At 38.5% G+C, this 27,491-nt stretch overlaps 2 protein-coding genes across 9 annotated transcripts in view; one reads left to right on the top strand and one right to left on the bottom strand.

Moving 5' to 3' along the window:
• Positions 1 to 3,099: 3,099 nt before the first annotated feature.
• Positions 3,100 to 14,844, top strand: zgc:92429 (uncharacterized protein LOC445063 homolog). Its single transcript, XM_057320906.1, has 11 exons — positions 3,100 to 3,632; positions 4,177 to 4,226; positions 4,394 to 4,450; positions 4,974 to 5,128; positions 5,973 to 6,076; positions 6,879 to 6,931; positions 7,802 to 7,872; positions 8,171 to 8,273; positions 8,415 to 8,534; positions 14,219 to 14,281; positions 14,443 to 14,844. Exons 1-11 carry the CDS (start codon positions 3,569 to 3,571, stop codon positions 14,761 to 14,763), a joined length of 1,161 nt encoding a protein of 386 aa, XP_057176889.1. The 5' UTR covers positions 3,100 to 3,568; the 3' UTR covers positions 14,764 to 14,844.
• A 173-nt stretch (positions 14,845 to 15,017) lies between these two features.
• The window catches only part of si:dkey-172j4.3 (diacylglycerol kinase delta), a 79,097-nt gene continuing 66,623 nt past the window's right edge, over positions 15,018 to 27,491 (bottom strand). For 2 of the 8 annotated variants that reach the window (XM_057320536.1, XM_057320617.1), the window contains exons 12-29: positions 27,190 to 27,329; positions 27,027 to 27,111; positions 26,413 to 26,498; positions 26,175 to 26,274; positions 25,779 to 25,983; positions 24,493 to 24,591; positions 23,720 to 23,810; positions 23,050 to 23,157; positions 22,217 to 22,313; positions 21,766 to 21,873; positions 21,165 to 21,278; positions 20,814 to 20,948; positions 20,502 to 20,662; positions 20,128 to 20,242; positions 18,027 to 18,125; positions 17,825 to 17,941; positions 17,250 to 17,358; positions 15,019 to 16,819 (exon numbers count right to left, since the gene is read on the bottom strand). In XM_057320536.1, the coding sequence (XP_057176519.1) occupies positions 16,770 to 16,819; positions 17,250 to 17,358; positions 17,825 to 17,941; positions 18,027 to 18,125; positions 20,128 to 20,242; positions 20,502 to 20,662; positions 20,814 to 20,948; positions 21,165 to 21,278; positions 21,766 to 21,873; positions 22,217 to 22,313; positions 23,050 to 23,157; positions 23,720 to 23,810; positions 24,493 to 24,591; positions 25,779 to 25,983; positions 26,175 to 26,274; positions 26,413 to 26,498; positions 27,027 to 27,111; positions 27,190 to 27,329 (2,019 nt within the window). In that variant the 3' untranslated portion in view covers positions 15,019 to 16,769. Of the gene's footprint in view, positions 16,820 to 17,249; positions 17,359 to 17,824; positions 17,942 to 18,026; positions 18,126 to 20,127; positions 20,243 to 20,501; positions 20,663 to 20,813; positions 20,949 to 21,164; positions 21,279 to 21,765; positions 21,874 to 22,216; positions 22,314 to 23,049; positions 23,158 to 23,719; positions 23,811 to 24,492; positions 24,592 to 25,778; positions 25,984 to 26,174; positions 26,275 to 26,412; positions 26,499 to 27,026; positions 27,112 to 27,189; positions 27,330 to 27,491 lie in introns of all 8 variants that reach the window. The other 6 variants (XM_057320218.1, XM_057320284.1, XM_057320452.1 and 3 more) reach the window with 6 other exon arrangements.

Genomic DNA, 27,491 nt, shown 5'->3' with positions numbered 1-27,491 from the left:
ACGTCGAAAAACGACGCCAAAGGGGTACCCTGCGCGTTCAAAGTGACACTGACCGAGCGTAAATGTGTGAAGAGTCGGGAGTGAGAATGTGTTGCATCCACCTGACAAATAAAGAAATAAATAAAGAAGCTTAATATAGATCTTCGTAGCGATGCCACAGAAGAATCATTTTTGGTTTTGCAAAGAACCTTTAAAACTAAGGGTTTAAAAAGAACCATTTGGGGTTCGTTGGATGTTAAAGGGTTTTTATGGAATGATACCGCCCGACAAAGAACCCTTAAGGAATCTTGAACATTTAAAGGGATACTCCACCAAAAATTCATTCATTTGCTCACCTTCAGGTTGTTCCAAACCTGTATACAATTTCTTTGTTCTGTTGAAAACAAAGATATTCAGAAAAATGTTAGCAACTGACATTTCTGGGACATCATTGACTGCCATAGTAGGAAAAATGATTTTATCATTTTTTTTGTCTGTTTAACACAATTAGATATTTTGAAGAATGTAGGAAAGCAAACAGTTCTAGGGCATCTTTGACTATCATTTAAAATTTTCCTACTATTGTAGAATTGTACTACTATTGTACTATTTTCCAAATATCTTTGTGTTCAACAGAACAAATACATTTATATAGGTTTGGGAACCACTTGGAGTGGGGGGGGGGGTAATTCATGACAGAATTTTCATTTTTGGGTGGAGTATCCCTTTAAAGAGGGATACTCCACCCAAAGGGAATGCATTTTGCATTTAAAAAATTAAACCTATGTGCTAACATTAGTTAATGCTCGATGAACTGACATTGACAACTTCAAAATATTAAGCTTAATAAATGCTGTAAAAAGTTGTTGTTCATTGTTAGTTAATGCTGAATGGGACCTTATTGTAAAGTGTTACAGATGTTATTATTTACCCCAAAAGAAGTATGTTTAATAGTTTTTATTGTATAAATGCTTTTTCAAATGCTTTGCACACAGTGTAAAAACTTTCTGGTTTTTCTTCAGATGTGTACAGCAATTTTTGGGAAAAGGCTTGATTGTGCTTGTACAACATCTCTGTCAAGATTGGAAAAGCGCTTGTATCAGTCAACAATGAAAACCTTTAATACTTAACCTGAAACTAAGCCGTCCTCTTGAATTCTTAGTTTTTCCTGTGAGCTTCATTAAACAGCACTGGTTGAAGTTAATGGTCTTATGATACCAGTCTCTCTGAACTCCTCATTTGTATGCCTGCAATGAGATGCTCGACCCAGGACCAAGAGATCTGATAGATTTAACTTGTTTCAATTTGACTGATATAATTTGTACCAGTTTTATGCATGTTTTTGTATCTGTCATGCCTGGGAAAGTTTCACGATTCCATGTAATGTTTGCGAAGTTAATAAATATGGTGCTGTTTTTTAGTAAGCTGTTGTTATTGTAGTGATGGACGGGTTTTGTGTATATCTGTTATTTTTCTCTTTTATCTGTGATTGTTTGTGCTGATCTGGGACGTTAATTCTTTCTTGCAATTTTGCTTAAGTCGGGCTTTTGTTTCGTTCTTTCTTTCCATCTCGGTCTTTATGTTGTCTGTATCTGTGAAGAAAATGTATGGTTGCAAGCCACTAACCTGAACCATGAGTGAATGCCTTGTGAATAAATGGATTTAACGCTTGCACTCACCAGTTTCTTAATAAAGAACATTTTTAACAGATTTTTATCTTGACAGCTTATTCTGAACATCTATTAATATTCATCCACGTAGTCGAACCTTGCTTCTGACTCCATCCCTCAGGGTTTCTCTTACGCAACTTGTTTATTAATTGTATCAAGACTCCAGATGTTTTTAAGACTTGACTCCTAGATTCTCCTAGAATTAAAAGTACAGTGGGTTTAGCTAAATAAGGAGTTTGAGTTTATGCTGGCTGTGGATTTATTTGATCTTTCCTAAATAAGCCGTATGTCACAGAAAAAGGCAGAAAGATCAGTAGAAAAATTCATCTTCTTCTAAATTGAAGACTATATCTGGAGGCAGCATACAGTATATTACATGATTTAACTAAATGGATGAAGCTTTCCTTTATCTTTTAAAATAGATAAAGTAAAGTAAAACAATGCAAGCATCACTGTTATTATAAATCACAATTAGTTTTAGGGATTTAAACAGATTACACATAAAGCATATAACCCACCATGTGTACTACAGACATGAATGAAACTTCAAATCACTTCAAGTCTTTTTGAACACTTGTGGTAATACATTTTTAAGCATCACTTTTTTAACGTCCATCAGAGTCCTATACATGCACTTAATAGCCAAAAACTTGGACACAGGCTTAACTATTTTATCTAGAGCAGATTATTACTATTCATAAAATAAAACAACTCCTTAGACAAACATTTGACATAAATCGCCTTCACAAAGCTGAAGCCAACAGAACAAACATCAGTGCCTGACCTGAGTCTCAATAGGACCAAACAAATCTTCTTAAATAGTCTACAATGTAAAGCACTCTGTGAATAGTGAAAGTTAAAATAATTGCCACGAAAAGACAAACACCTTAAGTTTTTACACCTGTAAAAATACATGTAAAAACGCCAATATTCTGGCAGCTGGCAGCATGTTTTTTACATGTTTTTCGCATGTGATCACATGTATACAACATGTGTTTAACGTGCAAAAAACACGTGTGATCATGTGCAACATGTGGTGACGTGAAGAACATGTGATCACATGTGGAGACATGTCACATATGTTATCCCATGGGTTTTTACATGTTATCCCATGGGTTTCACGTGGGAATTCACATGGAATTCACACCAAAATGTTCCAAAAACACACATTTCACATGTGATCACATGTTTTTTTTGCACATGTGAATTTCGTGTGTCTTTTCTGTAAGGGAACATTTCAGCAGCTGGAGCGCCATGAAATACCCTAAAATAAACATTTTTGTAAAGTGAAATTACATGTCTTTCATTATACACCTAAGTTTTGCTGTCTATTTCTGTAATTTGAAATTTTTTACAATATGTGAAAAATCTGTAAAATACAGTTTTACAGTGTACTAATATGCACTTCTTGGGTACAGAGGTGTACTTTTACTAATTTTGACCTTTGTTTTGGTAAGAACCCGAATATCACTGAGGCACTGTACTGTACAGACAAGCACTTACATTTACTTCCATTGTAAAATCTAGCATTGTTTCTGTTTTGAAAACAATTGATAATCTGTTTAGTAATGGCATCTTGTAACCTTTAAGCTCACAGTATCAGCTGTGCCTCTACCCCCACTGCCCCCTCTCTCTGTCTCTGCCAAAGCCTGGACCCCGGAATGTCACACTCGCTCAGATAGAACCCAACAGCTGTAAGGAGAGAGAGAGGGTGGCTCTTGCTATTTATAGAGTTCATTCAGACTAGGAAATCTCTTTCCCGCGACTTGGTTGTTCTTTCTGGATCTCTTTTCTGAAAGTTCTAGAGAAGCTTCACCGTAGCGGTGTCAGTTCATAAGTACGGCGAGCAGATAAACAAGCGAAGAATCCCGTGATAGACTGAAAGACCAAAAGACAACGTGAATCTCAAACAGGCCAGCATGGCTTTACTTTGTTACAACAGGGGCTGCGGAGATCGATTTGATGCTGACAAAAACTCACATGGTATTTTCAAGCTTTTGTTTTGCTTTTATATTATCAGTGGAGAATGTTGAGTCTTCATGATCTTAACACTAAATATGGGTTGAGCATGTGAAGATCGTGATTGGTGTTACAGGCTTACATCTTAACTATGAGTAAAAACGTTTTATACAAACCTATGAAGCTGTTACAATAATTGTATTCATTGAATTATTTATTCAAAACAGAGTCGACCACTAACTGCATGAATGAGTCCTGCTGGTCTCCGAGACCTTGGGTTTGAGTGTTAAACAATTTTTGAAAGCGTCATTTGTTAACCACATTTCACAATAGGAATTTACATGATGATGTGATTTACAGATTTACACAGATTGGATTCATAGTGAGTTTAGATAAAGTCTAGGGCACATGTTGCTGTAGATGTTCTCATTAAATGGTACTTCCATAAATAGCCCTTCACAGCAGGGGTATTGGGCGCTGTGTTTGGTTTGCTTGTAGAGATGCATAAAAATAAGACTTGGATTAAATGTACGATCTCCAACGTCTTGTTTTCTCTCACTGCCTGAAGATGCCTGTTGCTATCACCCCGGTGTGCCAATCTTCCACGATGCTTTAAAGGTGAGCACAAACTCAACAGCATCCCGTTCTCAATACAGACCGTTGGCTGATCTGTTCATGCTGCTGGAACTTGATTAGCACATCAATGGTGTGTTTGTGTGCTTGTTGGGGTGCCAAATATTCATATTGTGCTGTCTGAAGTTCTTTGTTTTGGTTTTTCTCCTCAGGGCTGGTCCTGCTGTAGAAAGAGGACAACAGATTTCTCAGAGTTCCTGTCAATCAAAGTATGCTTATAATATGATTTTCATGACATTTTAATATCCCTCTGCTTTTTAATGCATTGCACGCAGTGAAACAAAGAGACAGAATGTGGCATCCTCAAACTTGCTTAGCAGGTACAATATCTTACCAGATATACCCTGATACTTGTGTCATACCACCTTGCTGAAGTATCACTGTAGTACTGTATCTAAAATCCTTGAATTCGGTGGAGTGACAGAATTAATTACATTTCATTTATTCGTGTAGCAGATGCATTAAGAAATATACAGCAGGAGCCAGAATTCATACTGCAAAACCCAGAATAGGTGAAATCACTTAAATCAGAAAGAAGTTACTCTTTTCAAATGTAATAATGGTAATCATTGTGCATTTTGTACATCATTGCATACATTCTCCTAAAAGAATGCGTAAAGATACATTCACAGTCGCACTGCCTGAAACATCTTTCTTTTCTGGGTACACTAATTATTTGCGCCTCTTCAAATATTGATTGGCACATCCTGCCCTCTGTGCTCATCCTCTCAGGGTTGCACCCGCGGGCACCATAGTAACGAGAAGCCTCAGGAGCCGCTGCGACCCGAAGTGACCACCGATAAAGGAGATGTGAAGCAGCACAATGGAGAAGAAATGATCTACCAGGGACCCAAATCAGCAGAAGCTCTGGAAAAGGAGAGACCCAGGTATGTCTACATATAAATAGTAGGTGCAGAGAGTGATGTCTCGTAAAATGTGCCAATTAATCGATCAAGTGTTCGTTACGTATTCGGTCACTAAATGCTAGGATTTTATCAGAGGCAGGTAGCAAAAATGCACTACAGTCATTGCATCTTTTGCTGACAAGGTTTATATTTTAGTAGGGAAATATTGACGCTCTTAAGGTAAGGTTTAATGGAATTACATATCCAAGAAAAATGCTTTGCGCAATAACAATGTCAATATTAGTTGCCAGCCCATAGTTAAAATGGACCACTTATGCAGTATTTGTAAAAAAATCACAATTCAGTCTCACCCCACACCAGATTACACAAAAAATGGTATATAGCAATGCATTAAATGTCAAATCCAGTAAATTATGCCCGAAATAAGCAACGCACATGCACACACACATACAAAATAATTGATTGTAATGTACTGTATTTATCAAAACGTGGCCCATAGTATATGCTCTATATGTGCAGTTGATAGAGTAATAGCAAACATTTTGAAATAAAACTAACAATGAAGATAAATATCTAAATACATATATTAATAATATAAAACAATTTAATATTAACTGTCTGTTTTCTAAATTTTGCTATGTCACACCATAGGACACGTGTACCATATTTGTCAACTACCCATATGTAGTGCAAAAATACCGTCTTCCTCACATTCAGTTCCAATCTCCTTACCAGCACAGAGCTCTGCACAGATATTTCTCCCTCTGAATACAAAATGTAGAATACATTGTATTTTCTCTTTCAAATCCACTTTGCTTTTTAGGTAAAAACAGACTGTGACATGTTTTTTAATTTCTCCCCACAGTTCAGATGAGCCAAAGTCGAAGCTGAAGGCGAAGATCTCTCCATCTCTGGCTCAGATTGCAGAGACAATGAAGATCACTGAGAGAGAGAAGAGAGAGAAGTTAGGTGAGCATTTTGAGATTGTACCCTTACGGTACAGCACGTACAGACACCTACACAGAGTCACCTGCAGAAATGTTTTGGCTTTTATATGCATTCAAAGTACACAGTCTCTCTCTATACATGTCGCCCTATCATCCTGTTTCAATAGAAAATGTCTCCAAAGCAATTAAAACACTTCCTACAGCCAATTGACTTAAAGGGATAGTTCACCCAAAAATGAAAATTCTATCATCATTTACTCTTCCTCTGGTAATTTCGGACCTGACTTTCTTTATTCTGCAGAACACAAAAGAAGATATTTTGAAAAAGGCTGGAATCCGAACACCGGCGCTACCCATTGAGTTACATTGGTTTTGTTTCTAAAAAACACTAAAAGTGGTTCCCCTATGATTATGAGACAAGAACCACTTTTAGTGCTATATAGCACTATTTTTTTAGAGTGTACAGTATACAATAGAAGCAATTGGGTATCGCCGTTGTTTGGTAACCAAGATATTTCAATCTTTTGTGTTCTGTAGAAGAAAGAAAGTCATACAGGTTCGAAATGACAAGAGGGCGAGTAAATGATGACATAATTGTCATTTTTGGCTGAAACTATCACTTTAAGGGCATACAAATGTAGCTAATGTAAAGTCCACCTGTCATGTTTTATAACTTTAGGGCCCCTGTAAAAACTCTGTTAATGGAACAACACTATTGTCAATTTTTGTTTTGTTGTATTTTCATGTAAAATTTCGGTTACTCTACAAATATCTGACTTTGTTTTCATCTCCTCTTTTCCCCATCTTCCCTTTCTGTCTGATAGAGAGTGAGGTTATCTTTGTTGGAGTCCGGTGCAAAAACGCAGGATGCAAAACGGTGAGTTACTGTGTGAATGTGTGTACCTGTAATTTTTTTCTCAAGTCCTGAGGGACAGAACAAACTTGCTACAGGGCACGGTACACTTCTTCATGACTCCTTTGAGAGTGAAGCTTCAGTATTGCTTTCACTAATGCAGAAATCATGATGCAAATCAGCCTATACTTAACATGTTATGATGCCCTCTAATGGTCATAATGAAGAATAACACGGCAGCACTGCGTATAAAATGGATTCTATTGTGAACTAATCCAGGCCCTGTGAATCAGTGTAAAAGGACTGATCAGGGATCAACCTTCACTTATCACTTGTTTTATAAGAACAGAATGTTTAATGGACAGAGCTTAGATGAATGGCTTCTGTTAAATGATCTCTTCTCTGGGAAAAGATCTCCTATAGTGGATTAGTTTGCTGAAATCCTGAAAGTTCATCATGTTAATGCAGTGAATGTTAATTACTCACAGGAGCTGTTCTTCGCTCCAGGCGAGAACCGGATCCTTGTAACAGGTTGATAACATGATGTTGATTACACTTCATTTTTTTCACCACTGAGAATGAAAGTGCAAAACGTCAAGCTCTGCTGCAGCTTCTTCTTCATTTATCTGTTTAGAACAGCAATGAAATGAGTTTGTTATCAGGTGTGAGGGCTGTAAATGAATGAGAGCGAGCTTGTGCTGATTCGAGCTGGAACATTCAGATGTATCTGCGCTTTATAGTTTTTTTGTCTACTGTAAATATGCCGTACGAGTTACTGTAAGAAGAATGTAGGCAGATACTTTTAAATGCAGGTACTGTGTGCAGTATAAGATGTACAACAGTTTGTAGGTAATTCTTTAAATGGCCCAAATGTCCAAATGTTTTTGTGTTTAGACTTATCAAGGTCCAGAGACTGATGCAGACGTCTGCTCTTATCATCCAGGAGTACCAGTTTTCCATGAAGGGTAAGAAACTTGGAGCATTCAAGACTTTTTTGCTTACTCAACCTCTACCCTATTCATATAGAAAGTGTTGTTAATAGCAATATATTAAAGCGCATACAATAAGGCCTGTTTTCATGTAGCTTCTCTTTGTCGGAGACCTGAGCTCAAACTGGATTTTATATGCAGTCTTGTTAAAAAATAAACAAAAACTGTAAATAGAAAAGTGCTCATAATAGGAGTATGTTAAGACTAGACAGTAGTTGTTGTTTTCATGAGAGGTGTGATGTGCGATAATTCATGTCTGTCAATCATTGTCCAGATACAAATATTGGAACTGCTGCTGCATAAAAACCACTGACTTTAATGCTTTCCTGGATCAGAAGGGTTGCACTGCAGGCAAACACCGCTGGATCCCAAAACAGGTAAGACCTTCTGGATCTTTATGATACGTATTTAACAAAAGAATATAAAAAGTAATATACTGTATTCATACACTCCCAGTGTCCCACTGAAGTGTCAGTGTTGATGGCAGAAAGTTAGATTTTATTTTCTTTGGTCTACAGGACAAAAAGAAGGTGGGTTGCCGGCATGATTGGCACCAGACTGGAAACCAGGTCGTGGTTACAATCTATGCAAAAAACTCCAGTCCAGAGCATTCATATGTGGAGGCAAACCGCACAGTGGTAAGTTACACATAACATGTAACATGTAACTATCAGTGTAACATCAGAGTCACTTTACATACTGTAAGCATCAAAGGAGTCAAAAAGAAGCACTCCACATCAGTCTCAGAAGAGTCAACAAGTCACTCAAAAAGAGTCAACAAGTTAAAAAAGAGTGACTCCACATTAGCATCAAAAGTACAAAAGTGTCAGTTTCCATCAGCATCAAAAGAATCAGAAAAGAGCCACTTTACATCAGCATTAAAAGAATCTGAAAAGAGTCACTCCACATCAGCATCAAAGGAATCAGAAAAAAGCCACTTTACATCAGCATTAAAAAAATCTGAAAAGAGTCCACATCAGCATATAAAAGTAAAAAGGGTCACTTTACAGCATCTAAAGAGTCAGACTCACTTTACATCAGCATCAAAAGAATCAGAAAAGAGTCACATTACATCACATCACATCAAAAGAATCATATCAGAGTCACTTTACATTAGCATCAAAAGAGTAAGAATCATTCTAGATCAGCGTTAAAAGAATCAGAAAAAAGTCACTCAACATCAGCATAAAAGTAAAAAAAGTAAATAGAATCAGAAAAGGGTCACTTTTTTAAAAGCATCAGAATGAAAAGAATCAGAAAAGCATAAAAGTAAAAAAGAATCACTTTTACACCAGCATCAAAAGTCCAAAAGATCAGCATCAGAAGTCAAAAAGAGTCAGAAAAGAGTCACTTTACATCCGCATCAAAAGAGTCAAAGTCATTCTAGATCAGCGTCAAAAGTAAAAAAGTAACTTTACATCTGAATCAAAAGAATCATAAAAGAGTCACTCCACGTCAGCATAAAAGTCCAAAGGGTCACTTTACTCAACTCAACTCAACTCAACTCAACTCAACTCAACTCAACTCAACTTTATTTATATAGCACTTTTACAATTTTCATTGTTACAAAGCAGCTGCACATGAGACACATTGACTACAAGCAAAACAATCAAAGTTGTACCTGCAAAAACAAGAAAAGGTTAAAAACACAGAAGACAGACATACCCACACACAAAACACTCCACACACACAACACGCACACGCACCAACACACACAGACACAGAGACACACACACACACACACACACACGGATGCGCATGCACACACACACAACAAACACACACACACGTACGTACACAGACAAGTACGCACACACACACACACACACGCTCAGTGAGAGCACACATTTAGGATAAAGGAGAGAGAAGCACAGGTCAAATATAACAGACTATAAATTCCTATATGCAATATTAATTAAGTAAAACTTTAAAATTCTAAAGCAGCCCCCCCGGTCAGGCAGATAGTGCAAAAACAGTATGCAAACGGTGGCGAGGAACCCAAAACTCTAATCGAGAAAAAAAACCTCAGGAGAACCCAGGCCCAACCAGGGGATTCCAGTTCCCCTCTGGCAAAAGCTGCTGCCTCTGCACAAGCTCCAGAGAACTTGCACAACAAGGCTAAATAAAATAAATAAACTTAATAATAAAATAAATTATAGTTTAAGATTATCATTAATAATCTAATAGCATTTGAAGTTTTGTGGTGAAGACATGTCAAGAGACCGCGTCCTTCTTTATCCAGCTCTATCATCTCAGCTCTTGTCAGGTCCCCACTTCCCATTCTCCGCTCTACCATCAGGTCAGGCCATGAACTGCATCCTGCTCGCTGTGGTAACCTTGGAACAATGAGACAAGACTGGCTGAGAGTAGAGTACTGTTCTGTACTCTTTGATGCAACAAGTACATCAGTTGTGTTTTTGGTTCCGGTTGATCTAACTAATGCAGCCTAAACCCTCTGAAGATTTATATTATGGAAGAGTAGTGTATGCAAGATTAAAAAGATGCGTCTTTAGTCTAGATTTAAACTGACAGAGTGTGTCTGCCTCCCGGACAGTGCAGGGAAGACTATTCCAAAGTTTAGGCGCTAGATAGGAAAAGGATCTACCACCTGCACTTGATTTTGAAATTCTAGGTATTACCAACTGACAGGACGCCTGAGAGCGTAATGCACGTGAAGGACTGTAATACAAAAGGAGTTCATTCAAGTACTGAGGAGCTAAACCATGTAAGGCTTTATAGGTAATAAGCAAGATTTTAAAGTTAACGCGATGCTTTATAGGTAACCAGTGCAAGGTTGACAGAACCGGGCTAATATGTTCATACTTTTTTGTACGTGTAAGAACTCGAGCTGCCGCGTTTTGGACCAATTGGAGTTTTTGTAATAAGCCTGCAGGGCAACCACCTAACAGTGCATTACAGTAATCTAGTCTTGATGTCATGAATGCATGAATTAACTTCTCTGCATCTGAGATTGACAGCATATGACGTAGTTTAGATATATTCTTAAAATGGAAAAACGCAATTTTACAGGTGTTGGCGACGTGGCTCTCAAATGACAGATTACTATCGAATAGAACGCCAAGATTCTTTGCTGACGACGAGGGTTTTATGGAACATCCGTCAATAGTTAAACAGTATTCTTGGTTGTTACTTATAGCAGTTTTCGGTCCAATAAGTAACACTTCCGTTTTGTCCGAGTTCAGTAATAAAAAGTTGTTACTCATCCAGTTTTTTATATCGACTATGCATTCCATTATTCGATGGAACTGCTGTGTTTCATGAGGCTTCGAGGAAATATAAAGTTGAGTATCATCAGCATAACAGTGAAAGCTAACTCCGTGTCGCTTTATTATATCTCCTAGAGGTAGCATGTATAATGCGAAGAGCAGAGGCCCTAAGACTGAGCCCTGTGGTACACCGTACTGGACTTGCGATTTGCGTGACACCTCATTGTTTATTGCTACAAATTGAAAACGGTCGGATAAATAAGATTTAAACCATTTCAAAGCTATTCCCTTAATGCCGACATAATTTTCGAGTCTATGTAGGAGTGTGCTGTGGTCAATGGTATCGAATGCAGCACTAAGGTCTAGCAGCACCAATAACGAGATACAACCTCGGTCAGACGCCAATAGCAGATCATTTGTAACTCTGATCAAAGCAGTCTCTGTACTGTGACATGCTCTAAATCCAGACTGGAATTCTTCATTGATGTCATTCCTTTGGAGGAAGGAGCATAATTGAGTTGAAACTACTTTTTCCAGAACTTTAGATATGAAAGGTAGATTCGATATAGGCCTGTAGTTCCTTAGTTCTCTAGGGTCGAGTTGGGGTTTTTTGACAAGGGGCCTTATAACAGCCACCTTATATGCTTTAGGCACATGTCCTAATGTCAGAGATGAGTTAATAATACCAAGAAGAGGATCTATAATTTCTGGGAGCATCTCTTTCAGTAGATTTGTAGGTATAGGGTCTAGTATGCATGTTGTTGATTTAGATGATCTAATAATTTTAGACAGCTCATCTTGATCTACGGTATAAAATAATTGCATTTTCTCCTTAAGGGCGCTGTAGTTAGTTTGTTCAGCGGGTTTCACTTCTGATTGCATTGTTATAATTTTTTCTCTAATATCTTGGATTTTATATGTGAAGTAGTTCATAAATTCATCACTGCTATGCTGATATACAGGATCAGAAGTCACTGACGATTTATTTTTTGTTAATTTAGCCACCGTGTTAAATAAAAACCTAGGGTTGTGCTGGTTTTCTTCTATTAGTGATGAAAAGTAGGCGGATCTAGAAGTTATTAGGGCTTTCCTGTATTTTCGAATACTATCCTTCCATGCTGTACGAAATACCTCTAATTTAGTTTTCTTAAAGTTGCGCTCCATTTTTCGGGCCGCTTTCTTTAAAAACTTCTACTTTAAAGCATCTAAATAGTCCAAAAGGTCAGCATCAAAAGACTAAAAGAGTCACTTCAAGTCAGCATCAAAAGAATCAGAAAATAGTCACTCTACACCAGCATCAAAATAAGCAGATAAGAGTCCCTTAACATCAGCATCAAAGGAGTCATTTTATACCCTGTCCACACTAGTGCGTTTTCGTTTGAAACTCATCTTTTTCTCTCCGTTTTGGCCTTTTGTCCACACCGAGACACTGTTTTTGTCAACGAAAACAGAGCTTTTCGAAAACACACTCGAAAGTGGATACATTTGTTTTTTAAACGCCGTTTTGGCGTTGTAGTGTGGATGAGGGAAACGGAGGGGTTTAAAAACGATGACGCGTTTTTCGTCATTTGACGCAGTTGTTTCTGCTGCTCTCTCGTTTTCGTGTCTACACAGGACGCAACCGACGCGACACGATGAAAGACATTAGAGACGCATTAGAACCCATTATAATTTAAAACATTTTCCACACTTGATGCGGCGCGCCGCGACCAACCAAACCCATTAAGAACAACCCAATAAGAGCGTCCGGTGTAGACACGGTGTCAGTTCATGCATACGTTAGATCGCATTTTAGGAGACGGAATATTTAATTACTGGCAGTTATTGTTTGGCAGCGGAGCGCGAGATAAGTTTCACTTTGGCAGCTTTTGGGGCGATTCACATTTCGTGTGTAAAACCTCGAGGAAAACGCGAGCCGCGCCACTTTCTCTAGTCAAATGAACTATTTCCATCTTGATGCGGCGGTGACACGCCTAGAAAAATATGCACGCCGCACCGCATGTGAGTCGCGACCGCGTCGCTCCCTATTTGCGTGCGCCTGCGGCATGTCTACATTTTAAATAACGAACTTGCGTGCACAAAAGACGCGAAATGTGAATCGCCCCACCCGCCGCAACATCTCTTAAGTTACCTCATAGTCCGTCTATTTAAAAAAAAACTGTGTCTTCGCTCCACATTGCCACGACATAATAAGGCATAAAGTAAATAAACGCCTGACATAAATGTCTTAGGTTTTACCCATGCGCAGAACATGGATGTAAGTGTTTTCAGTACGTTTCAGTGTGGATGTGCAGCCCAAGGTTGTCTAAGAAGTTGTCTACACGCCTAGTGCGTTTTCATTTGAAAACAGAGTTTTCGTTTTCAAAACGCTCTTCGTCTACACTATACACTAAGGCCCGATTCACATTTCGTGTCTAAAACGCGCGGAAAACGCGAGCCGCACCTCTTTCTCTCTTCCAATGACCAGTGGTGCGCGCGCGGCACTCCGAAAAGTTGAACTATTTCCGTCTCGATGCAGCGCCGAGGCGCCTAGAAAAATGTGCCCCCACGTTGCCCCCAGTTTGCGCGCGTCTACATTTAAAATAACGAATATGCGCACGGAAAAGACGCGAAATGTGAATCGGGCCTTTTGTATAGTGTAGACGAAGAGCGTTTTGAAAACGAAAACTCTGTTTTCAAATGAAAACGCACTAGTGTAGACAACCTCTTAGATCAGCGTCAAAAGTCAAAAAGAGTCACTTTACATCAGCATTTAAAGAATCAGAAAAGAGTCACTTAACATCAAGATCAAATTAATCTGGTAAGAGACACTTTACATCAGCATGAAGTTAATCAGAAGATTCACTTGATGTCAAAAAAGTCAAAACGAGTCACTTTACAGCATCTAAAGAGTCGGAGTCAATTTTTTAAGTAAAAAAGAGTAACTTTATATCAGAATCAAAAGTCAGACTCACCAGCATTAAAAGATTCACTCCACATTAGCAGCAAAAGCATGTTACGTGAATTTTGTGCCTATTTCTGTCTTGAATCAAATCAAGTATCTAATTAATCAATTCATGTTTTTTTTTCTTTTTGTCATCTCTATCAAACTGCAGTTAACATGCCATATTCAGTTTGAGGGTGACAAAGTGTTTCACAAGGACATCCACTTATGGGGGGTAAGATTACTGTATTTACAAAGTCTTTCATGATTTTGCACCTCTGTATTAAACAGAAAACAATCTGTAAAAATTTCCACTGTTATTTGTACTACTATACCATTTAAGTCTTATAGCAGAATGCAACAGCCAACAACCCTTGTCAACCCTTGTTCTTTTAGGTGATTGATGTGAACAACAGTTTTGTAAACATGGTGCCCTCTAAAGTTGAAGTGACCATGAGGAAGGCTGACGCTGTAGCCTGGGGAAAACTGGAGGACCCCAAGCACAAACCCGAGCCGGAGTTCACCAACGAGATGAACGAGCCGGAGCAAGAAGATGCCAAACCAGACTGGGACATCTCAGATGATGACATCAGTGAGTCGGACTGGGAAGATGATGAGGAGGACAAGAAAGACAGCAAAGAAAAGAAAGAGGAAAATAAGACAGATGATAATCCTCCTGAGCTAGAAGAACCTGCTGATGTTCCCCCAGAAAAATAAAACTGTGTTGTCAAGCGTAATTTATGTATTTCTTTACCAATAACACATGATGTTTATACAGCACATAGATTGGGCTGCTATGCTATAATATGATTTCTTGCTAAAATATGTTGGTCTTAAAACCGTTGGCCCCCAATTTTGCACATCAGGTTCAGAATATGCATGTTACTTTTCATTCTTAATTGGACTTAAAACGTGGTAAGTATCACCAGTTTTCTGTGAAACCAAAATAATAAACAGGAACACAGATCAAACAGCAATGGTCACACTTTATTTTTGCTTCAAGTCAACAGCAACAATCCTGAAGTAGGTGCGTGCCCGTCAGTCAGTCAGGGCCCAAGGCCATGGAAGCTTGACTGCACCCATATGGCAAAACATTTTAAATTAAAGGATAAATAATACATTTAATTTAAGTAAACAGTAGTCTTGACAATGAAAAGGGTACCAGCGAAAACAAAGTCAATCTCTTTTTCTGTTCAAATAAAAATACATTTCTGTTCATAAAATAACTGCCTTCTTCTTGTACCTGATAAATACAGTCCTATAACCAATGGCTTGATACGTGGAGATGATAAAGTGATGCATTTCTGCACCAAACAGCAAACGTCGATCAAAACTAAACAGCACACAGCAACAATTCATCACTCATGAGGAACTTTTCAACGAAAACGTGCAAAACAAACGGTTCAAAATAAAAATACAGTCCATCTTTTAATGGCAGTCAGCACCTAAACTGTCCATCACATTTCTGTATCAAGCCCACATTTGCAATGTCTTTATTTTTGTACAGAGCAATACTGCTAGACTTTGGCTCACAACTAAGAAAACAAATAGGTTGTCCAGTATGTATATTTATTTGAATGGAAACGTACCATTGGAATTTTGATAAATACTGCTTGCAAACTATACAGCAATATTACGATAAAAGTTCAAGTTTTCTTCACCTCTGCATTTCCATTTACAGTAAGATTGAACCCTGAAAAGGGACAACGTCTGAATAACATTCATAAAGTTTGATTATAAACTCTCTTGTAACATACCTTAATCCATGTATTTTCAAGATAAAACAACACGCACACAACCTTTAACTTCTTTTTTTCAGAAATTTGTTTTCTATATTAAAGTGCAAGGCGAGATAAAATACATTTTGAAATGTACGACATACAGCATCACTTTCTTTCACAAGATTTCCCTGCAGAAATAAGGAAAGTATGAGAAACAGCTCACTTTAAACCACTGCGCTCCATTTACTGACTTGGCACAAGATTTACGGCACTGAAGCTTCTAGAACAACGGCTCAATTGACACACTAGTGACACACCATCACAACTTAGCTGACAATCAAGAGATAAAGAGAAAATAGACCTTTTTTCTGCATAAGGGCATGAAAGGCATGCAGAAACCCAGATGGTCTTCTTCTAGAGATATACAGAGACTAAATGCAGATTTCTAACTATTCGGCCATTTCGACGAATAAAACAGGCCCACCATACATTCATTCATCAGGATATTCGTTTTTGCTTTTGTTTCATTGTCAATACAATTTTTTCGCATTATTCGGTTGGATTTTGTTCTTTTCTTGTTCAGATGGCGACAGGACGTGACGAAAATAAGACTTTTTGTTTTCTCTGGAGAACAAAGAAAGTTTGTGTCTGACGGCTTGAACACTAAGGAAAAAAGATGAAAATAAAGTCGATCATGCTTGGGAACGGCATTGTTGAAACAGAAAGAGACGAGCAAGAGTGGAAAGATTGTGAGAGATGTGGTCCAATTTAGTTCTCTGATGATGGCTCCATAAAAACCATCGACAGACAGAGGATAAATCAGAACAATAACCACAAAAGTAATTTGGTGCTGGGCCACGCCCCTCCAAAAGAAGCTCATAAACACTGGGGGGTCGGAGTTCGATGTGTGTCTGAGCAGGTGGTCTCACACCCTCATTAACCGGGCTTAAAGCAGCATCCCATGGTCCTCACGGTAAAGGTGCAGCAAACCATTTTACTTCTTCAGTTGCCTGCAGGATCTACATCACACACCCCCTTGATGTCCCATGTACCTGATAGGGGCATACACATGTGTTACCAAATAATTTATAGTTAATGATAATGCAATGAAATTTTTTTTTTCTTTTTTTGGTTCACCTTAAAATGGTTGCCTTTCTCATTGAGTTGACTAATATTTTTAAGTTAAATTAACTTGTTTTTTAAGTTGAACCAACCATTTTTTTTACAGTCGCCTGCCATGATTCAATAATACGCTTTAATTTTTTATGTGGTGTCATAAAATTGAGCTTTCCTGTAGCTCAGTGGTAAGAGCATGGCATTAACAACGCCAAGGTCGTGGGTTCGATCCCATGGATTTGCACATACTTCGAAACAAATGTATAGGATAATGCAATGTTAGTCAGCGTAAATGTCAATGGGATTAAGAAAACAAATCTAGAAACTTGATGAGTAGTGCAGGAGAGGAAATGTCTCTTAGAGTACCTGACAGAGAGCTGTTAGACCGCTGCTTATGCAACTTCTCTCTCTCTCTCTTCCCCTTGGGCATCATTTTCAGCTTCATACTGCTTTTCCCACTTACACGGGTCGATTCCTGCAGCGACATACACACGAGAAACATCAGATCTATATTACTGAGACACAGCTGGAAATCTGCCTTCAGGCTTGTCAATAATTCGCTTCAGCAGGAATTAAATGCATGTGATTTTGAATTTTTTTAAAAGTTGAACTCATTAAAAAAAGCTCCTGGTAGCTCTGTCTTGAAAGGTTTGTACGTCATGGCTAAAAATATATTTCTTATTTTTTTGAAGAGCAAATGAAATGGATCTTTCATGTTGCACTCTATTGACCAAGAGAAACTGATGGCACCCAGAAAGCATCACACTCAAAGCAAAGCAGCTAAAGGCTAAGCCTTCAATCATGGCTAATAAAAGCACAACGCAGGAAGAGGACCAGACAGAGACCAGAGGCTGTTACTTTTTGAATGAATGTCAATGGAATAGCTAAATAAGAGTATCTTTGCTCAAAGTTCAACATTAGGAATTGAAAATATGGCACACCTCCTCAGAGCAGTGCATGCTGGGACAGATCCAGTGAATATCCTCCAACTTGTGTAACTCGGTGCTGAGACTGTCCACCGTGGAAAGAAGCTCCTCTTTCTGAGAGGTCTCCAACTGCTACACACACAGTACAAATCATTATCATACTTCAGTCTGGATCTGAGCCTGAACATGCCAGAGAAAGCAAGAGATTAACACTGACGTCTCTCACCAGTAGTTTTCCTTCCAACAGCATCTTGGTCTCTTGCTGAAGGATTTTACTGCTGTTGACAATGTCTACTGCTGTACTGCGACTCAAACCCTGCAGAGAAAAACACACACGGCTCTGACTTTAGTTCGACTTTCTGACAATCTCATGCTGTTAGTGATAAACACACACAGTGTTGTTTAGTTATTCTTCAGTTCACTGGTCAATAGAGCTCCTGTGGAGAACAGCTTGAGTGGCTAAATACAAACACAATGAAGCTTCTGCAGGAAGAGAACTATTGACACTTAAGCCCATTGCACATTGAGTCCGAAATTTGCGTCCGAAATTTCCGCACGTTAAAAAATAAATACGACCTCACGTTGTGTCAATCACATTTACACACTGCCTCCAATATTTTCGTCCTTCATAAAAAAATTTGGACCAGGTTCGATTTTCTGCATTTCCGCATCCGTAGGCCTTTTATAACAATTCAGAGACACCGTACAAACGAGAGGCAAATACGAAAAAACGCACACGAAAATTTCGGATTGTATGTGCAAAGACCTTTAAAGGCGCACTTGTTAACCTTGACTCACACATATAAATATATAACCCTTGGGGAACTAAAGGTCCAATGTCTAATTTTTTGGTGGATCTATTGACAGAAATGCAATATAATATACTGTACATAAATATGTCTTCAGAGGTATATAAAGACCTTACATAATGAAGCTTTTTATGACCTTAGAATGAGCTATTTCTATCCACAATTCGCCATGTTGTTTCAGTAGCCCTAAACGGACAAACTGCTCTACAGAGTGTGTTTCGTGAATACGTGCTCTACTTCGGGAAAGAAGCGAAAACGTGAGGTGAGGTTGTGAATTGTAACCAACGGCTCACTCCACCCCTCCCTTTCGAAGCACTGTGGTGTCTGACACACATTCGCTTCTTTGCCGAAGGAGATAACGTATTTACGAAACTCGATCTGTAGAGAAGTTTGTCCATTTAGGGCTACTGTAGAAACAACATGGCGAATTCCATACAAGGGGACCCGCGGTGTATGTAGATAGAAATAGCTCATTCTAAGGTAATAAAAATGTAACGCTAGGGCTATCGCGATTATTAAATAATCGTCTCATCGCGATTGTTTGACCTCGTTGTGATGGTTTCAGATCATCGCAATTATTGCACATCTCTATAGAAGACACTAGGGCGAGCTGTAGTGCATCTGCATATTGCATATTTTAGTGTATATATTGTAACTAAAGCATGGTAATACTTGTAAAATGTACCACCACAACACAATCACTTAAAAAAAAGTAAAGCATATACCATAAAAATAACCTGCAGTACAATTTAATATTATTTCAGTGTGAAAACCAGGCTACCAAAATCTCATTAACATAGAAGTAAACTTTCATTGTAGTCTTGCAAGTGAGAAAAAAACTGACTAGAAGCTTTTCTATGACTGATAGCATTTAAATGGTGGCTTCAATTCACTCCTGATCAATTTACTTAATTTACAAGTATTTGGCGGTTGTATTATTGACAGGTAAAAGCCTAAACCTCAAGTATGATGTCCCAATTTTTTCTTATGTATTTCCAAGAAAAAGAACATAGTCTTTATATTCAGAACAATATTGTCGTTTCAAAGCTGAATAAAAATGTATGAGAATTAAAAGTCAAAGCTCTAAAACAGACAATTAATCGTCATAATCGCAATGATTTATTAGACAATTAATCGTCAGCCAAATTTCATAATCGTGACAGCCCTACGTAACGCTTCATAAGGTCTTTATACACCTCTGAACACATAGTTATGTGTATCATATTGCATTTCTGTCAATACACCCTCCAAAAAAATGACACACTGGTCCTTTAATATTTTAGGAATAAAGTCAAAACTATATGAATACATACAGTATACTAACTACATATACCTGATTTTTGTATCTCATTCCAAATCCAGTACTTTCTGAAACCTTGCTTTTCTGCGCACTGACATACTTAAAAATATCCACCTGCCCAGTGCACAATACTTTTTCTAACAATTCATCAGTAATTATTTCTGTGTTTATTATTCACATATGCATGCATCCAGGTATCCGTGTGTCACCTCAGGGCTGGAGGGTTTGGAGGGAAACGCTTCGCTTAAAACCGCAGCACTGGCATTGACAGCATGAGCCAGCTCCTGCTCCACCACCTTATGACTTTTAGCCACCTCGCGAATTCTACAAAATATTCAACAAAAACATAAGCATGATTGTCAAGTATTTAAGCCTTTCATACAACTACAAACTCATTAACTGTAATAAGTAACTATAATAAGAGTCATTATTAAATCTGACCAACCAGCATACAGTCCATTTCTTCAATAGCTCTCTTAGCAGTTTCTCAACACTTAAAAGCTTTAACTCTGATTGTGGTGTTTGAATTAAAACCAATTTTATTCAGGTGTCATTGTGGTCAAACAGGTACACACAAACACACCTGTTGATGAGGACGTCGGCCACTAAGCCCAGCTGCTGAACCTGAGCACATTCTTCCTCTGTTAGATACTCCATTGACTGCTGGGAGTTCAGTCGAGGGCGTGGAGGCCGGCTGTCACCTTTGCGTTTGTCCTCCCATGATTTCAGCGTGCTCTCGAATGCCTATCACCATAAAAACATCCAATATTGACCGAATGCTGAACGTCTCTACCTGAAAAGACCAGCTTTTGAATAATTGGTAGCTGGTGAATGAAGACCAAATCTAAGCTGTTGAAGCTGGTTAACAAAAGTCTTGTCACACACACAGACTGACCCTGTCTCTGGTAAGCATCTGGGCTCGATTCTTGTGGATGATTTTAACAATGCCAGGCGGCTGAATCCAGGCCTCTCCATCCACCTGCACAGGTACACCTTCATCACCCAGGATGGTGATCTTCACCTGCCGACACTGAGGAGAGAAAGTGTCAAACAAATATACAATAAAAAAATTGATGTATTTTGTGCACAGGTGTTCATTTCTAACTAAATGAAATTTCTGTTACAGAACGGGTAATGTTACACTTTAAATGATTGCTTATTAAAGTCCAACATAAATCTTTTGAGTTTTTGAGCTGTCTGATGTCAGCGTGTTAGCGTATGGGAGTGTGTATGTGTGTGTGCAGACCTGGGCGATGCGGTGATGCTGTAGGTTGATGACTCGAGACATGGCCATCTGCATGCTGCCAAACACAGCCACCACCTCCAGCTTCTTATCGTCAAATGACGGAGCCCCAAAATTCTACATAAACAAATACAACAAGAGAAATGCCTGTTTAAGGGCCTTTATTGTACCAATTCCCACTGATACCCCACGATGAATATATTTAGCATTTTGAAAGTGGACCGTTCAGTGTTTTATTTGCATTTCTCATCCTCATACTCCTCCGTTTCCTTCTACATATTCTACACCTGTTTGCATCCTTCCCCCCCATATATGCAACTTGTCGCACTGACACATTTTATTGCATTTAAAAAATGATGATGAAAGTGAATTGATGGATTGATGACTGGTTGTAACTGTGGCTGATGTATTCTGAAAGCTTTATTTGCAGGAAATAAACAGGCCGGGCTGTTATTTATTGGCAGCTCGGAGATTTGAGATGCGCCGATGATAAATGCATGGCTCTGATTCAAGTGTATATCTCTGAGCTGATTCTACAGTTTGTTAACTAAGTGCTCTTCAGAAGTGAAGTTATAACTGCTGCGTTGAATTGATGGATGCTTACGTTGTCCTCTTTGGTGCCACCCCAGAAATTAATTCCTCCTGCATAGCTGGGGATGTTTAAGACAGCAAGACCCTGAAGACTCGGCAGGGACATGGGCACTCCATCACACTGCAGAGAGAGAACGAGAGAGAGATGGGGTTACATGACGTACAGTTTCTCAGAACAACACCTGAAACATAAAACCATGTGTGTGCAGTAAAGTGAGAAGTAAAAAGCATGTTTCCTTTTCCTCAGAGGTTACTAGAGGGTAAAATCCCATTAAGCCTGTGTTCTGTAGGTGTTCTTGTAGCTCAGCTTGTCTAGCAAAGACCATGGGTTTAATTCCCAGCAAATGCACTGTACGTACTGATAAATTGTAAAACGTATCGCAGGTCACTTTGGATAAAAGCATTTGTTAAATGTGCGTGTAAATGTGTTCTTCTTGTTCCCTGCCTTTGACACACATGCTCACCTCCAGCTGAACTCTTTGTTCCAGGTTCTTGTAGGTTTTTTGCACCAGTTCTTTGGTTCCTAGAACTCCGTACCACATCATGTTTTTAGTGCGACTGCTGTTAAAAACACAAGATTTTACAGTATCATACAAACAAAACCAGTCAAGAGGTTTCTTCAAAAAACAACAAAACACAGACGGTTTAGCACCTTTCTGTTAAACACTGGACGTGTTTCAGTTCTTTCAATGTGTTTGTATGAAGTGCTTCTCATAAAATAAATGAAGTGTAGTCAATGATTGAGCAAATTCAATACAGTTGCAACGGAGATGCATTACTGTAATGATATGAGTTCAAATGGGTTGTGAATACATCTGAGAGACACAAAACCCCATTAAGATTCTCCATACATGAAAGGATAAGTTTATCATGTTTTCTCAAAATGTAAATCTTTCACGTAGTCATCACACTCTTTCTTTTTTCTAAATTGCGGCCTTTGCTGCTAATGTGCAATAAAAGTGTGATAAGATTTCATCTTTACTAAGAGCCTCACTGTGTTTAGCATTTGGTCATTACGGTGGCCTGGAAGTGCAAAACAACAACATATTGCAAAACTAATAACAAATCTGAAAAACACAGTAACTATGCAATTCCAACAAATGACCTACCTTTTCCAGTTTGACTTATTTTGTTAACAGAATTGTTGTAGTGTTTAGCAATTTGTTGTTTCATTCTGCACTTCATGGCCTTGGTGGGTGATTCTTAATATTATGCAACATAACATAAAACCTCAAAAAACGATACCCTCACTGCTACATACCCTCAATGGTGCACAGCAGTTTGCAAGCTCTCTTACCTGCACTTTTTGGGGTGTTCGTCTCTCTTGTTGTTGAATTCTAGAGATATTTTGGCATCCAGCCCGATGCCGAAATAGTTATTCATCACACACTTCTCTGTGCACTGCCTGTGGAACAGAGAGACAAGCAGAACTGATGGGAACTGCTGTATGGCCAAACGAAACATCCGTAAAAGTCCAAAGGGACTCAATTATGTTATGACTGGAACAATCAAAAATAGCTTTTGAGGGTGCAGAATTGATGGTGGAAGTATTTGTAATGCTCAGACCACAACTATCTACAAAGAGGTCAATAATCCTAACTCTCTAATCTTTGCTAGATGATTATTATAGGCTATAAAATATAGGCTTTGCTTTAAATCTACTCATTTAAACAGCATTTGTGTGTCAGCATCATCTGCATGTTAGCACATTCAGTTAATCTCTGTGAATCAGTGAAAACAGGTTCATGTCCACTGATACTCTCATGTTTTAAAGGTGTCAGTGAGTGCAAGAGCTAACAAACACTGAGGTCTATTACAGTGTCAACCTAATTCTATTGAAACCTCTCATTCTGTATCATGACTGCTCAGCTCTGGAGGAAGATAAGAGCTCTGTCACACGTGTGTATGTGTTGGTGTGTGTTTGCACAGGCGTGTGTATGTGTTGGTGTGTGTTTGCACAGGCTTACACGGAATCTTCAGAGAAAAGCACAGTGCTGAAGCTCTCTGACTTCTCCAATAAAATAGGGGTTGTGGTGGTTGGACTCAATGTGGTTTGACCTGTCAATAAAATAAAGAAGTGTAAATGTGTCAGCAGCCACAAATAAAAAAGAGATGCAGTTTAATGAAAAAATGAATCTTACACTCATCGGATCTTTTTTTTACCATTGTAGCTGTGTCATGTCTCGTGTTTTGACGCCCTTTAACGCGAGCTGTGCAGTGCTACACATGAGCTCTTGATATTTCCAATGTTAATTAACTTTGAGCCTTTTGAGCCTTGGCCTTTTGTTTTTTTTTAGTTCTTGTTCGTGCTGACAGTTTTGAAGGACGACCTTTTCTACTGTTTAGTCTCTCAGTTTCTGAAACAGCCGAGCCCACCAGTGCATTCAAACACATTATTATTATGCCTTTATTGTTTATTGTCTTTATATCAAATATCTTCAGCATTCCCTTTATTCTTCATCTGCACAGCTGTAGTTCACATGCTGTTTTTTGCTTAGCAACTGTGGTAGGTGTTTTATGTAAATGATGTTAATTGATTCACAGGTGGAGGTTAACTGCAAATGCAACTGCATTTAGGGAATTATGAATCTGTGTGAAGTTCACTGTATAGCTTCTTTGCATAAAACAATGTGTCAAAAACCCAGTTTGATATGAAATTTAGCAAAATGGGAGAACAAAGCATATAAATAAATGTGCAAGCCACTTGATACTATGAATATGCATTGAGATTGTCACTCACGTGACTCCGCCTCTTTGAGGTCCTCACTGCTGCCTCTTTTCATTTTTGAAGAGGAGGACATTCTCTGCACCTGGGTGTGTCTGTTCTGCTCATCCACCACTGAGGAGATAGCGGGATGGAACCAATGACATTAATAGTCAGTAAATTTCCCAGTAACCATATACATACAAACCAGATATGTTCATTTTAGATTCAATTACAGTCAAGAAAAAATATATATCAGTGGCGATCCGTGACTCCTCTTCCGGGGAAGCAGTAATGCGAAGCTCGGCAAAACATGTATTTAGCCCGTCATGTGTGTGGCGCGGGTCATGTCAAAATACGTGCCTGCTGCAGACGTGTCTAAAGGGTTTTTAATAAAAGAGACGCTCGCGTTTGCTAGATACTCGCTTAGTCTTATGTGGAATCAGAGTTAAGTGTTAACGCAGTGTCTTCTGAACACGAGCGTCTCTTTTATCATAAACCCTTTCGACGCGTCTGCAGCAGGCACGTATTTTGACATGATGCACATAGGTTCACGTGAAGCGCTGAACGCGTATTTTGAATTCCTGCTTCCCCTGAAGATCGCCACTGATATATATATATATATATATATATATATATATATAGCCACAGAAAAAAAAAGAGATTCCAAATGTTCATTCAATCAGGATTTTCAGATGTATTGTGGTCATTTCAGTCTAGTGTCTGTTGAATTTCAACAGAATCAAACCTCAAAGTGACATAAAGTCATCCAACAGCAATGTGAAAAGCTGACAGCATGACAAGACACATGAAAACTGTGATTAAAAATAGAGGTTATCACATAAAAAAATAATTGTTCAACCTTTCCTAAATACATGTACAAATATTACTGTTGTATTACTTAAAAGTGAATATGAACTTGTTTTCTTTGCAGTATTTGAGGTCTGAAAAAATACAGAGCATCTTTTCTGTTATTTTGATCTGTTTCTCCCGTTTTCATTTTCTGCAAACAAATGCAAATAGTTTACAGAATGAAACAAATATGAACATTTTACCTAAACACATACCTATAAATAGTAAATTCAGAAAAACTGAAAATAATTTTGAAACGGTCTCCTTATTTTTTCAGCAGCTGTATTTAGAGGAATTCTTTTTATTATACAAGATTTTATTAAAGCATTTCCTTGCTTAGCTTCAAGCTTTCTGTAAATGCAAGGTGATGTGCTACTGTACTGTACAATCATTTTAAAGTCATTTAATTCTGGCCCAAATTTGTCCTGTGCACAATTATATGGATGAAGTCATATAAAATGATGTATAACCTTTTTCGGCTTGGTCTATGATTTGTCTGAGTGCTTTCTTCAGGCTGTTGGCCCTCAACATCAGCTGCTCTCTTGATCTGAAGGGTTTGGACTGATCAGTGTCGCCCTCCTCTGGTGAGATGGACCCGGCCGGTACCAGCTGGGCATTAGCATCGTCGCTCAGAGCCTTTACCAGAGAATCCAACTTTTCATTCAGCATGGCACACTGAGAGAGACGAGCAAAACAAAACAGTGATGTTGATTTCTGTTGAGTTTACCTGGCTAAAGAATAGGGCACGCCGTGCAACTGAGCTTTCTCTGCTTTAGAGTTTCATTATTCTAGTCCCTTCTCGCTCAATGCACATATTATACAACTGCTCACAAATACACACACAAACTCAAATCAGCTGCCTTTACCTTTTTTGCCATTGCATCAGCTTCTTCTTTATTCTCTGTGGCTCGTTCGTAAGTTTTGCCGACCTCACCCACAAAATCATTAATCGTCCCACACAGAAACCTACAGACAAACAAACAGAAGGAAAGAGAACGACAAACATGAGGAAAAAATGAGTCTGAACATGACTTCTTTGTGAATGTATGTTATACTACAAACATACCATAACCTTTATAACACATACACACAGATTTCACTCACTTAGCAGATGATATTACATCACTGTGTTTGTCTGAGTCCAGGATTTTGGTCAAGTGAGTGGCAACAGAATCAGCATATTGTGTAATCTGGAGACACGTTTAAAAAGAAACATTTTATGCACAATTCAGGTCATGGTGCTTAAAGGGACAAGCCACCCCAAAATAAAAATTCTATCATCATTAAGTCACTCTCGAGTTGTTCCAAACCTGTATACATTTCTTTGTCTGGATGAACACAGAGAAAGATATTTGGAAGAATGGCCACCATTGACTGCCATAGTAGGAAAAATTACAATGGTAGTCAAAACTGTTTGCTTTACAACAATCTTTAAATGATCTTCCTTTGTGTTTAACAGAACACATATTTTTTTCCTACTATGGTAGTCAATGGTAGCCAAGAACTGGCTAAGTTACAAGCATTCTTCCAAATATCTTGTGTTCATCAGAACAAAGACATTTATACAGATTTGGAACAACTTGAGGATGAGTAAATGAAGACAGAATTTTTATTTTTGGGTGAACTGTCCCATTAAGATACTATATGTGGGAACATGTCACAATAACGTCATATTATTGACAATACTGATTATGTATTTATGTGTGTTTGAGGATGACCTGTAGGGGGCAGTCTGATGGATCCTCCTCCTTTATGATCGCTGGAGTGTGTTTGGTGGGCACTTCATAGGTCATCACACACCATCTGACAGTAAAACACACAGAGTTTGATGACGATTCTTCATTAACATGTTCCTTCTCTCGTTGTCCTGTCGTCACTCACCTGTCCAGCATCTTGGTGGTTGCTCTCTCCAGTTTCTCCAGAACCTGCAGCAGCTGAGCATCGTCATCACAGAGCCCTCCCCAGCCCAGCACACGCGCCAGGTCATTTCCTGTGCCCAACGGCAACACGCCCAACTGGCACTGTTAAACACAATAAAGACCTGCGTCACATTTATGTATAGGGCAGACTTTATCTGGGTCTAAAATAAAGTCAAATTTATGGTACAGTGGTTGTAATATTTTATTTGTGATTTGGCACATACTATTGAACTTTAAACTTGCAAACAAAAGAGGAGAGTTGTT

This window comes from Triplophysa rosa, linkage group LG1 (assembly GCF_024868665.1).
Source record: "Triplophysa rosa linkage group LG1, Trosa_1v2, whole genome shotgun sequence".
NCBI classification, from domain to species: Eukaryota; Metazoa; Chordata; class Actinopteri; order Cypriniformes; family Nemacheilidae; genus Triplophysa; species Triplophysa rosa.
The sequence above is the reverse complement of the archived record's forward strand: the minus strand, read 5'-3'. Positions and strand labels throughout refer to the sequence as shown.

What these genes read in the sequence shown, in the direction of transcription:
- zgc:92429 (XM_057320906.1), top strand. Translation starts at nt 3,569, where the DNA reads ATGGCTTTACTTTGTTACAACAGGGGCTGCGGAGATCGATTTGATGCT. An exon ending in TGCTGACAAAAACTCACATG is followed by an intron (nt 3,633 to 4,176) that starts GTATTTTCAAGC and finishes CACTGCCTGAAG; the next exon opens with ATGCCTGTTGCTATCACCCC. An exon ending in TCTTCCACGATGCTTTAAAG is followed by an intron (nt 4,227 to 4,393) that starts GTGAGCACAAAC and finishes TTTTCTCCTCAG; the next exon opens with GGCTGGTCCTGCTGTAGAAA.